Genomic DNA, 12859 nt, shown 5'->3' with positions numbered 1-12859 from the left:
CTACGGGGTGGCCCAGTGCCCGTTCACAGTACTGTGGCAGTTCTCAGCTGTATGGTGAACAGCAGCTCACCCGCCTGCCAAGACTGGAAATGCATTTTCTTGATTTTGCCGTTTCTTTGATGACGCTATAAACCAAGGCAGCTTAAAGTCTCACCAGACTGCTGCACTGGTAGACCCAGAGGCTGCACTCTTCGTTCCTGGCATCTGTGGTCTTCAGCGCCAGGAAGCTCTTCCCCGCCCCCAGGCCGTCGTCGTAGCACACCATGCGCATGATTAAGTACAGGGCATGTCGGTGTACCACGTCCTGCAGAAATGGGTGGAAAGTCGGGCTAGGTTAGATGCACCTCCGTTCTTAGCGCACTGTCCTGTGGGCTCTCTGCATGCTCACATGCGGCAGCAAAGAGTAGCAGGTTTTCACTTTTCACCCGTAGGGACATCCGGTATGCTCAGTGAAGGACGCCACCCTCCTCTAAGATCTGAAAACAGGACCGAGGTGAGCTACACTCTCCCCTCTCTACACCCAGCTTCCAAGGTGGCAGCTGCTGCACGGGAAACACTGGGAGCCATCAGCAGGGACATTCCACAGGAGAGACACAGGGAGCCCCGTTCACCCTAAGAAATGTTTCCATTCCATTACAAACCCACCACTGCAAGCAGGAGCCAACCTAACTCCAAATGGGTCCCTACAGGCATGGATTCCCAAAGGCTGGGACGCAGTTTCTCCTTAATCACATACTTACATACTGATCTGATGTGGACACCTTTATACCATACTTGGAAACTCCCATAATAAATTCTTCCTCCAGAGGAACAAAAGGCAGCTTTCCATCTTGCTTTTGAAGTAAAAATACATTACATGATACCAGGTTAAAAGTCATGCTAGAGTAGAAGTCTGAGCAGTCACTTTCAGAGAGCCACCTTATGAAGAAGGTCAGGTGCACAACAGCCCAACAAGAATTTTTCTGAAGGAAATTCCCTCTTGCCCTAAGTTTTTTTTTTTATTTCCTTTTTTCTTTGCGGCCCTTAAATTGGGAGCAAAATTCAGACCTATTTACTTCATGCGGATTCTTCCATCCTCGTCCCCTGGGATTAGCCCAAATTGTTTCCAGGTATTTTGTATTGTTCCTGGTAGCACTGCAGTTCTCAGCCACAGCAGCATCTCTAACCTAGCTCAACGTGACCCCTCACAGAAACCTCCCCCTCTCTTCACTGGTCTGCTGGTGCCACAGCCAATCGGGGGCTTGGGGGTGGGGTGGGGGGGGCGCGTGGGCTCCTTTTATACATCATCATTTCTTTCTGCCCCAAAAGTTTATTAACACGGGATTCCTTTGCTCTCTGTCTCTCTGATTTTCTTCACCTTCTCGTGTGCCTCTTCCTCTCTCTAGCTCTCTTTCTTACTTTCGGCTCTTCTCTCCTATCTTCCAATCTCCCCTCACCCTGCCCCCTTTACTCTCATTCCAACACCCAACCAAGTCGTTAACTCTAATAAAACCTGTTCATTGAAACCCACGCTCTGAGTCCGCTTTCCTTTTATTCCCGTTTGGACACTGGTGACGCTGCAAGTCTTAGAAACGCTCCAGTGTATAGGAGTGGCAGCACAGGCCCTCTCCCCAGGCCTCAGGCTTGTCTGCTGCTCCCCGGGCCACAGGGCCACCAAGAAACACTGCTAACCAGCTACTCCGCTCTCAAAACCCCTCATCTTCAGATACAAGGAAAGAAACAGGTAGTGGCTGCTGGCTTCCCTGGCAGATGACCTATAAAAAACTGCCTAACAGGTCCTTTCGTAAGGTCTTTCTGGCAGTCAGTAAATGTCCCATTTGATAAAGGTTTTGTGGAACCATGTGCCTACACTTCAAACATTCAGTGAACTGTGCCTGTACTTCCAGCAACCTCTTGTCAGTCGTTTCTCAGAGTCCCTTTAAAGCCATCCTAAGAACCAGAAAGAGGGCGATAGCAGCGCTTCGTGAAGACAGATGCTCTGTGGTCAGTGATGGGACTTTAACCGTCACCACGCTATGTGGTGACAGGGAAATTGAGCAGCTCTTCGAATGAGCAGTAATGGACGTGTACTTTGGGGGAAAAGCATTCTTTACGGCCTTTCGGCATGATTCTGTGGCTTATAGAATGACTTACATTCAGAACTAAACTACGGTATACTACTAGACTCATTTCCCTCTGAATTAACTCTCTTCTTTGGTGAGGGAAGAAAACACATTTAATGAACCTAAGAGGCCTCGCATTCTCAACAGAAATTAAGCTCTGTGGACAGGTGAAGGAATCTCCGCATGGCAGTAATAGCCCTTTGTTGATACTATGCAGTGTCTTCTAGAAACGTGGGAAACGACTGACGAATTGTCCAGCACACCTTTTTGTCGGACTGGCACGTGCTCGGCCACCAGAATCAACTCCGCATTAAACCGGGAGCTCAGACAACGCCCTTGAAATCTAAACAGGTGCTGTCTATGACAGAAGGAACAGAGGGTCCCGGCATCCCGAGACAAACCAATCTCCAGGCCCCTATACCACCCACCACCACAGTGCTCTCAGCCTGGGGCCGTGCACGCAGTGGACCTGGAGGAGTACACCCTCCCTCCTATCCAGTGGCTCTGAACTGAGTTTTTGTCTGTCTTACCTGGGCAACGTCTATGTAATTGATCAGGTCTAGTGGTCCTTCCAGACGTTTTCCCTCAGTCAGCTTCAGCTTCTCGATGGCCCCAACATACTTGATTCGAAATTCTGCACAGGTATCTGAGTGACTGTTGCTTTGTCCTAAAGTTGAAGAAACTGTAATAGTAAGACTTCAAAGGAGACATTTGCATTGGGGTCCCCTCCCCAGGCTCATCTCCAATAAAGAGATAGTATCAGTACAGCTTAGACTTCAGTAACAATCAGAAAAATACAAACTTTTGAAGTAATGGGAAAGACCCTAAATTTCCACCCACCTTTTCCATAAGTGAGTCACAATATGTTAAATGTAAATGTATACACACTCAGTAGGGATCAATTAGGCACTCTTGCCCTTCATTTCAGAACAGAGAGGAAGACAATGTCCCTTCAACACCTCCTGAGGCCTAGGGTTTCTCCTCCCTCTTGACCATGTTAGCTTTCAATGTCTCCCTAATTCAGGAAGCCTGGTTTTCTTCTACTGTTCGTTCAGAAAGAAACAAATACTAAATGTGTATAAGTACATATATGGAATGTGCCGGATGAAGGCCCTCGACAGCCCCAGGTTGCAGAACAGCATGCGTCCTGTCACCTTCAGCCACTACCGAAATGACCACAGTGCGTCCACGCCGCCTCCTGTACGAGGGGCTGTTAGGTGATTAAACGATGTGTGATCCCAGGGTGCCCACGACTTTACTACCTGAGAGGCATCTGGCTGTAAAGACCTGATATTACAAAGCACTGTCTTTCACGTCGTTGGCGTCTACTTTCTTTTAATGGATTGAGTCTAGTTCATAAAGGTAGAAAGGATTTTACATGCAAAATATAGTGTCTTTCCAATTAGTCCCCCGCTATTTATGATGCTTGGGTTAGGAGTGGGTTCTTGGATCTCCAGAGAGCTATTAACTGTAGGTCCCATCCAGGGTCATGAAGAGTAACCACAGCAATAGGGTTTTGATAGGCATACGGACGTTTAAAAATCTACAATTCAAAACTTAAAAAAAAATGTGAGAGTGTGCTATCCATCTAGGAATTATTTATGGAGAATAGTGTGTCTTGTTGATTAAAAGGATTTACCCAAAGATACACCAAGATGCACTAGCTGAATTGCAGTAGGAGCACACAGGTAAGGAAGGCTAGCTAAATTCTTTCCACAACGTCACACCTTCAGTCTCAGGCCCACTGACAGAAGTTGGTCCACGTGCTCTCGCCGCCCCCACACCCCCATCACCAACTACTCAGCACCCTCAGCCCACCCTCCTCCAGACTTCTGTGTCCACAAACGCTGATCAGAAAGGAGGGAGAGGAAGAAACCCCCAAACAATTCACTGTGCTCCACAGAGAAGTCTGCATGAACAGAAGTTAAAAGCCCTGGGCGCTACATGAGTCCCGAGGCACGTACCTGAGCTTCGAGTGGAATCTGTATCGAGGCTGGCCACAGTGCTGGATCGCGACAGACCTCCCAGGCTGGAGTCTACAGACTGAGAAAAAAGCCCACTGCGAGAAGACCAGCCAGTGTCCAAAGCCCTCCACCAACACACCCAGGCCATTTGTTCTGACCTATTGACACACGGAGAACACTAACTACGTCAAGGCTGACTCATCAGAATGACGCCTCGGCTATTCCCGCTGATGGGTCAAAACAAAAAAACACCACAGCAACCTTCAAAAGGTATGTAACCCCAACTTCTCTTCTTATAATATTGGATCATTTTTTAATTACGTAAATCAAAATCAACATCATTCTACCTCTTTATAAGACACCTTGAACATAAATCTGTACCTCACTTTCACATTATGTCCACTTAACATACAAGAACCCTCTGCAGAAAACTGGGCGAGGAGTATCGTCCTAGTGTATGAAGTGAATGAACAGGCCCAGAGAGGCTGAGTGGTTTATCCAAGGTCACACGTAGCACATGGCGCAGCTCTCAGTGTCTGCACACATTCTCACCCAGTGTGTGGCACACACGTCCTGCCTGCCCGCTACCCACAGGCCATGGGACTGCCCAGGAGAAGTCAATAAAGCTGTCAACGTACTTGATCCACGCGTGGTGTGCTTCCTTTTTTCAGAAAAACATTCAGTGAAATTTTTTCATTAAATAGTCATTTGTGACAAATCAAAATTAAAAGTTAAAAATATGCCCAATTTAAAAAAAAAAAAGTCTTTGGAGTGAATTGAATGTGACCACAAGACCGTATCACGATTAGTAAAATCCATAGCGACGGTAACTGGGTGAACAGTTCCTTAGGGTGATGGGACGGGAGGCTGGAGGAATGGGGAGCGAAGAATAATGGATACAAGAATGAAGACTATGTTCTAACACTGTGGTGACGGCTGCATGACTCTAATATATCCAAGTTACCAAACTATGGTACCTAAATGATACGTCAAAAAACTTTCAAAAGGTCAAGTCTAAAATATGTGTACTCTGCGTGTCTGAGCACCGTCGGAAAGGCGGGCAGCGGGAGGGGTGGGGGAGAAAAACGAGTGTTGCAAATTCAACTCGCATTTGGGATGATTACAACTCTTGAAGTCAGTACCCAGCCAGCACCCGTTTCTGGATTTCAAACTACCCCCCTTTATACGTAATGCCATTACCTAGAAGAAGAGAGAAACTGACCTATTTTCCCCATGTTCAGGATATAGAAACAAAAAAGCAATATGAAACATATCTAATAATCAGGCATAACTTTGCTTTAAAAGCTGTACACAGCAGCTCCCCCTCATGATAGTGTGTGCCCCTCGGCTGCAGATAAGCACCCCCCTCTGCACCTCTCTGCCCTTCTCACCTGCATCCTGGGCACCGGCCACATCAGAGAGCCATTAAGCTCGCTCCTTGTAGGAGTCAGAAAGCGGGCATTGGTCCTGGCTCTGCCAGAAGCAAGTCATGTTTCTGAGCTGGAGTGTGGGTGCCTGCATGTGTGAGTTGTGAAGCCAGCTCACACTCTCATTGAAGGACGGCCGCGAGTTTCCCCTCCAGGACTGGACAGGATTACCGAAGGTCAAGTCACCGTGCTCTCAGCTGGAAGTCTATCGAGTCCGTGATCGATCGCTCTGGCCATCCGGCCCGACTGAAACCCTGGATGGCAGTCCTGAATCTGCATCCCACAGCGTGGGCCTTGTGGTAATCTCTTGGGGGACACAAGCAGGGTCGGGGAGGCCAGGAAGGGGCCGCGGGTGCGAAATTAAGAAGGCCATCACTGTCCAGCTCACACTTGCAGGACCCTGACCCTGAGGCCTTCCAGCCTGAGCCTCAGGCCCTTCTCTCACCTCTCGCTAGTCCTGGCCCTGCAGACACAGTCTTTCCTAAAGCTGGTCCACAGGGTGGACGATGACGGAGAAGGGTCTTCAGCAGTGAGAATGTAGGGACCACTGGGTGAGGAGATCGCTGAAGTCCCTGCAGAATCACATACTCTTACTTCTCTAGGGTGCTGATCAGGGGATTTGCCTCACTGTCCAAGGGACACACCAGACTCAGTAAAGATGGTCCTCTTGCCTGACAGGGAACATCTAAGTTTCATAAGGGCAGGTATTTTTTTCCCTTTCTTTTTAGCTGCTCTGGCCTCTGCACCTAAATCAGAATTTGACATGTGGTAGTTCGCAATAGAGGAGCCCTAAAGGTGCAACAATTAATTTGGAGCTGTTAACCAAAAGGTTGGCAGTTCAAGCCCACCACAAGTCCCATGGGGGAGAAGACCTGGCGCTCGGCTCCCATAAAGACTGCAGCCTAGGAAATCCAGCAGGCCTGTTCTGCAACATCACGGTGTGTCGGAACGGGCTTGATGGCACCCAGTCACCACAGCAGCACAATATGAATGGTCCTTCCAAACACCCAACAAAATATAAGGCAGCTATGAACCTTACCCTCTGATACCAAAGTGGCCCATGGACTAGAGCTTCAAAGTTCTGTTTTGCTTTGAATGTTTACTGTCAGAAAACATTCAGAGTGTCTCAGAGTATCTCTGGAATACCAGCAGCCGCCAAACTCACAGTTAAGGAAATGGAATTACAGTTAGACACAGCCCCAAAGAATTCACAAGGCCAAGCTCCTTCACTGTCTGAAAGTTTAAAAATCAGTGTTGGCTGCAATAAAGTAATTCATAGGTTATATCCATTCTAGTGTAGTATTCAAGGATTTCAGAACATTTATTTTCTTAATCTTCCCCCCAGAACATTTATTAAAACAAAATAAAATGAAGCCGAGTACAGACAGTGCCTGCGACACAGAGACGGCTGGCGCCCGGCTGAGAAGGAACATGCTCGGCTGCACGTCCGTTAGAAGAAATCAAGGCCTCACCGCGTTAGGAGGCCGTCCGCCCGCCCCACGTCATCGCCCTACCTTGCTCTTAGTACTGATCTCACTACTTTGGGAACTGCTACTACTGTGCCGTTTTTTGCCTTTCCGAAACATTTTTCACCATAGCTTGATCCAAAGAGGCACCCTGGGAAAACAAATATTGGTTAGTTATCTCTAGAAGAGCCACTTCCAGTCACCTGATGAGTAGACACGGATGAAGCCCTGTGCACCCCCGAGGTGCATGAGTACGTTCCTTTTACTTAGAACGCTTTTCCCTTGACCACAGAGTCTGGATACTAGTCTTTCTTCATTACAAAAAGGTGAGACCGAGAAACCAAAGGGGCAGGAAGCTGTATTACCTAGACGTATGAAAAAGCCTTTCTCTCAGAGGTGATTCATCTGTATCAAAATTCTCTTTTAAATCAAGTCAATATTCTAGCAAAACAAGTGATACAACTGTCAGTCTGTCGTTCCCCCCTCCACCCCTGCCTCCAAACACTACTGGGTAACGTCACTCTCAGTTTCACATTCTGGAAGCTAAACACAGAAATGTGCTTGTATTTAAAGCCCTGAGATGCCCTCAAACATCCCCGTGATGGCTCATCTCCCCACTGTGGGGATGCCACGCTTCCCAGTCAATTTCATGTATTTTGGTGAAATTTTAATATTAATGCTTTGAAACATTCATAAACTTTACCTTTGTCTATTTCATAAGAACCAATATAACAATTTTACTTCAAAACTGTTATTAACTGCACGGTAGTTCATCGTTCATCGTTCAAAGTACTTCCAAATATCCTCTTACAGTGACCCGGTGACATATTCATCTAACCCACAGATAATTTGTAAGGCTCCACCCAAGAGGCCTAATGGAGTAGTAGGCTACAAACTGAGCTGCTAACTACAAGGTCAGCAGTTCAAACCCACTAGTAGTTCCTGGGGAGAAAAATGAGGCTCTTTGCTCCCACAAAGGGTTACCACCTCAGTAACCCCAAGGGGCAGTTCGATGCTTCCTACAGGGTCACCATGCGTGAGAAGCAACTGAATGGCAGTGGGGTTGGCTTAGTGTGACCCTGGGTCATCTGCTGTAGTGGGCGTTCTAAGCCCGTACTCTCAACCGGCTGACGGAAGGTTGAGTATATATTCTGCATTTTGTACATTTTGGGGACTGCCACCCAACTTTCAAGAGGCTTAACGAACAAGAGAATCTAACCAGATTTTCCCAAACCTTAATTATCCATCGGGAACAAGGAAATCGACTTACTATGGTTTGGAACTGTGCTATTTTACTGTCTTCGGAAGCTTCTCAGCCAGCAGTCTATGTGGATAGCGCCCTTTCATTTGACATGGTCAATTCTGTTGATGAAAGAACACGAGCAAGTCAATCAGGAAGGACTCAGTGGCTGTCACTGTCCTAATTAACAGATTCTGCCATTGGAGGGGGTGAGGAATGCAATTTATGAGTTGAAATAAAATGCATATGAACAGTACAATGTCAAACTGCTCTGTACACCTTCACTTAATTCACAATTGTTTTTTTAAAAGATCTCTGCTGTTGTGTTTAAAAACCCTAGCTTAAGTCCATGGCACGATGCGCTGCCAATCACACGGTCAGCAGAACATACCCACCACCCACCCTGCAGGGAGAGACGCGGCTGTCTGCGCCATGAAGATGTGCAGTCTCAGAAACCCCATCTAGGGTCCTGACCACAGTGGGTTTCGTTGGTCTTCTCTAAGCCCGAGTTTGACTTGTAAACCTAGGTTCTTGTATCAGCCTCGTCATCCAGCTTATGTCTACACTTTTACGTTATTCACGGAGTAGCAGGCGTCTGATTCACTCATCCCTGAGGAACCCATGAGCACTGATGAGATGCTGGGCACACCACGGATCAGTGAGAAATTACAAAGCTCCTGGCCTCGTGGGGCTTGAATTTTAAACAGAAGGAACAGACCAGCAAGTAAAACAAATATAAAACATATGAGTAAATCAGAAAGCATTTTATTAAACAAAAATATCATAATGAGAAGCTGTTTCTTGCTATCCCTTCCTGCATCTCACTCACTGCCGTAGTCGAGGCTGACTCCAGTGACCCTGTAGAACTGCTCTTCGGGGTTTTGAGCCTGTCATCAGGAGAGCAGGCAGGTCAATCTCTCATGGAGTAGCTGGGGGGCTGAACTGCTGACCTTCTGCTTAGCAGTCACCTGCACCACGAGGGCTCCTCCAAACCAGTCATTGCTATCAAGTTGATCCAAACTCATGACACCCTCTAGGCCAGGCTGGAACTGCCCCTGTGGGTTTCCAAGACTGTAACTTTTTACTGGAACAGAAAGCCTGGTCTTTCTCCCACGGTGGCTTTGAACATGTGGTTAGTAGCCCACTTCATTACCACTGCACCGCTGGGCCTCCTCACCTGGGTCTGTACACTTTTGAAAACTGTGTTTCCATCTCTTTACCTTTCCCAGAGAGTGCTGCACTCTTAGATCGACACCACTTCAAAACAGCAGCTTGGGCATCCTCAAGGGGCTCAAACTGCACTCCTTCTAAACGTCCTTTGAGTCTGGGAAACAAAGAAGCCTGGAGGGCAAGAGTACAGCCGAGGGACGAACAGGGTAGTTTCCCACTGAGACCCTCGCAACTTCTTGGAAGGGGCAGCCGTGTTGTCATGGCGGAGAATAAATTATTTGATGCAACTTTGCTGGCCTTTTCCTCACCAATGCAGCTTTCTATTTTCTTAAAACTGTCCTTTGAGAGAATCTATGAAGATTACCCCTTGTGGATCCCAAAAAACAATCGTCATACATTCTGAGCTGACCTCTCTGCCTTGACTTCAAAGGGTCCAGCAGATCCCCTCAGAAGCTTCTGTGTTGACTGAACTTTTTGAGGGCACCCTCAGGAAGTTATGACAAGGGTAACACTGAGAGAAATGGTCTGTAGCCATCCACTGTTTGCTGACTGCGAGAGACGTGATTAAACAGACTTTGTTTGAAATACAGCCAGACAGCAATGTGTCTTTACTTACCCTTTGTGTAAAGACACAATGGCTGCAATGGGGAAAAAAAAAACCCTAAAGCAAACTAAGGTGATAGCGTGATTAAAGAAAGGAGTGAGATCATAAGACTATTTAAAAATAAATACAAATTAAAAACTAATGGACGGGATGAGTATTTGTGAGAAAGCGACACTGAAGAAGTGCGAGTGAAGGAGACCGAATGACGTGAGGGCAGCCAACAGCAGATGTGCAGGGAAACCAAGGGAGCATGCTCAATGCGAGGGACAGTGGAAGGCCATGTGGCCTGAGCGTGAGTAGAGGGAGAATGGCAGCAGCAGGGCCAGGCCCCAGAAGATCTTGCAGCCACGACACAAGTCTGGGTTTCCCGGAAGATTGCTGAATGCTTTTCAGCAGTCAAATGAAAGGATGGGATTTCTGTTTTTACAAGATGACTCTGCTTGTGGGTGGAGACCTAATGTCATAGAATAGGAAGAGAAAGACGAGGGCTAGTGCAGAAAAAAGTGAGCCTGAGCACGGCGGGACATTTCACCATAAAAGAGAGAAGGCAGGGGAGCCTGCTCCAACCTTGCCCCAAATAGGGTAACAGAGCAGTGCAAAATACCTTGTTAGTAGTCTCTAAGGGTTACAATGTTGGCTTAACATACTTAAGCACACTATGGAACTATCACATATAGCCATTTTAAATATGATTTAAAAATAAAAGTTGTAGACCCCTGAAAATGTCTGGAATACTAGAATGATTCTAAAACTCCGACTCTGTAACATACTGCCTTTCTAACTCCCTAAGGCATTTTCATCAGCGCAGCTTAGGAAAAAGAGGGGGGAAAGCACTTGTTCAAGTCTGATGTCTGCCACATTTTGATGCAACTGCTTAAGCAATGCACTCTCGTCTCTCAATCACTGGCTCATCACGGTGAGGCCGATAGCTGCTCACCTCACTGATGCTCCGCTGGCCTGTTAATGCAACCACATCTACAGCTCACTCGCCGTTGCCCTCCAGAGATGCCTCTCCTAGATGCTCACTGACAGGGAGTGACTGAGAGTCAGCCAGACCCCTCCCTGTCCTTCCGTCTCCATGTCCAGTCAGGCAGCAAGATCACTGTACATGCCATTGAGGCCCAACGGATCACTAACGGGGCCCCACCCCAGGCCTTCATCATCAGACTCTGTTCTTTATAACTTACTCCCACCTCCCACCCCCCGACTTTTAAGTGCCTGATGAAAGTCATAAAGCACCCAACCCATAAAAATGCACACATGTGCAAAGGTTCACATATACAATTTAGGAAACCCACAAACCCTCTGAAGAAACATCGTGGGTAAGGGACCTTGTTTTAACTAAACTTCTCTCATCACTACCACGGCCTAAGAGTTGATCCCAACTTGCGTAGACCTTGTAAGAACAGAGTAAAATTGCTCTATAGGACAGCACACAACTGACTTTCTCTCGAGTGGCAAGTCTGAACCACCAACCTTGCAATTAGCAGCAGCCCAGTGCTTGACCTGCTATGCAACCAGGGTTCCTAACGAGACTCCTGAAAGAAAAAAAAGAACAAAAAAACTAACGGACTCGCTGCCATCCAATTGATTGCATGTCATAACAAGCCGATAGAAGAGGGTATAACTTTCCCTGTGGGCTTCCGAGACTGTTAACTGTTTACAGGACCAGAACGCTGCGTCGGTCTCCCTCGGAACAGCTGGTAGTTTAGAACTGCTGACCTTGCAGTTAGCAGCCCAACTTGTAACTACTATGCCTATTAGACTCCAAGCCACTTTTCAATCTACCACACACTACCAAATGATTTAAAGCACAAATTTGACGTCACTAGTCTGTTTAAAATCTTCAATGGCTCCCCAAAGTTTGGCTAAAGGCAAAGCTCTTCACAAAGCAGTGCGTTACAGGGCCCTCTACCCTGCCAGCCACATCTTCTGCAATAACTTGCTCCCAACGTTCATCTCTAAAGAGTGCAAGCTGCTTGCAATTCTCAGTACACACAATACTCCAAGATGCCAGGTTTTGCTCCTACTATTCCCTCTACCCAGAATGCCCTTCCTTCCATAGTTCATCTACCTGGCTAACTATACATCTGTCAAGACCCATTTCAGGCTGCTTTTCTTGAAGAAAGTCTTCTTTGGACCACCAGGTTGAGCTAGCGGATCTCTCCACCACTGCTTTATAACCTGCTCCTGTTTGCTAATGAAAGGAGCCCAGGTGGCACAGCGGTTAAGCACTCACTTGCTAACAAATCTCCGTGGTATTTGTGCCCACCAGCAGCTGTCAGGAGAACAGACCTGACCATCTGCTCCCACACATCAGCCTTGGAAACCCTTTGGGGAAGTTCCACAATGCCGGGTAGGGTAGGATGCGCTGGGATCCAGAGTGGCACACAGCAACAATGCTGTCCACTTCGAACAGCTCACTCTCTGTTCTCTCCTCAAAGGCAGGGGCTACTTATTCAACTGCGGATCGCCAATGCCCAGCGCAGGCTGACAGCGCACCAATAGGAGGGCTTTCTTGGGAGGTGACAGTCAACCATATGGCAATCTTCATGTCCTGAACACCTGTAACCGCCCTTGGGCCCTACACGTTGCTAGTGGATGTAATTATCAACCACTCGCTCTTGGTCAGCAAGATGGTTCGTCTTTCAACGGCGGGAGAAGCCACAGCTCCACGAGATGCAATGACAATGACTTGACCAAGGTCCCCTGGCTTACACGACGTGGCTCCGTTTTGAACCCAGATAGACTTGGCTCCGAAGCTCTCTGCAGACCCCACGGTTGGGCGCGCCCGCCACCTGCTGAAGACCGCAAACCAGACCGAGTGGCTGGCTCCGCAGCGGGAGGGGTGGGGGGCCGAAGAGGTGCGCGGAGTTCAAAAGCGAG

General features: G+C 47.7%; 1 protein-coding gene across 4 annotated transcripts in view; it reads right to left on the bottom strand.

Moving 5' to 3' along the window:
• Positions 1–12859, bottom strand: part of ITGB1BP1 (integrin subunit beta 1 binding protein 1) — a 13951-nt gene that overhangs the window by 628 nt on the left and 464 nt on the right. The window contains exons 1-7 of one of the 4 annotated variants that reach the window (XM_045286671.1): positions 12692–12708; positions 8230–8321; positions 7008–7110; positions 4067–4145; positions 2633–2769; positions 741–833; positions 155–304 (exon numbers count right to left, since the gene is read on the bottom strand). In XM_045286671.1, the coding sequence (XP_045142606.1) occupies positions 155–304; positions 741–833; positions 2633–2769; positions 4067–4145; positions 7008–7079 (531 nt within the window). In that variant the 5' untranslated portion in view covers positions 7080–7110; positions 8230–8321; positions 12692–12708. Of the gene's footprint in view, positions 1–154; positions 305–740; positions 834–2632; positions 2770–4066; positions 4146–7007; positions 7111–8229; positions 8322–11449; positions 11492–12691; positions 12709–12859 lie in introns of those variants that run through there. The other 3 variants (XM_045286670.1, XM_004696016.3, XM_045286672.1) reach the window with 3 other exon arrangements.

This window comes from Echinops telfairi, unplaced genomic scaffold, assembly GCF_000313985.2.
Source record: "Echinops telfairi isolate 266 unplaced genomic scaffold, ASM31398v2 ScPeMD7_9;HRSCAF=40, whole genome shotgun sequence".
Classification (NCBI taxonomy): domain Eukaryota; kingdom Metazoa; phylum Chordata; class Mammalia; order Afrosoricida; family Tenrecidae; genus Echinops; species Echinops telfairi.
Note: the sequence above shows the minus strand (reverse complement) of the source record. Positions and strands in the feature narration are given on the sequence as shown.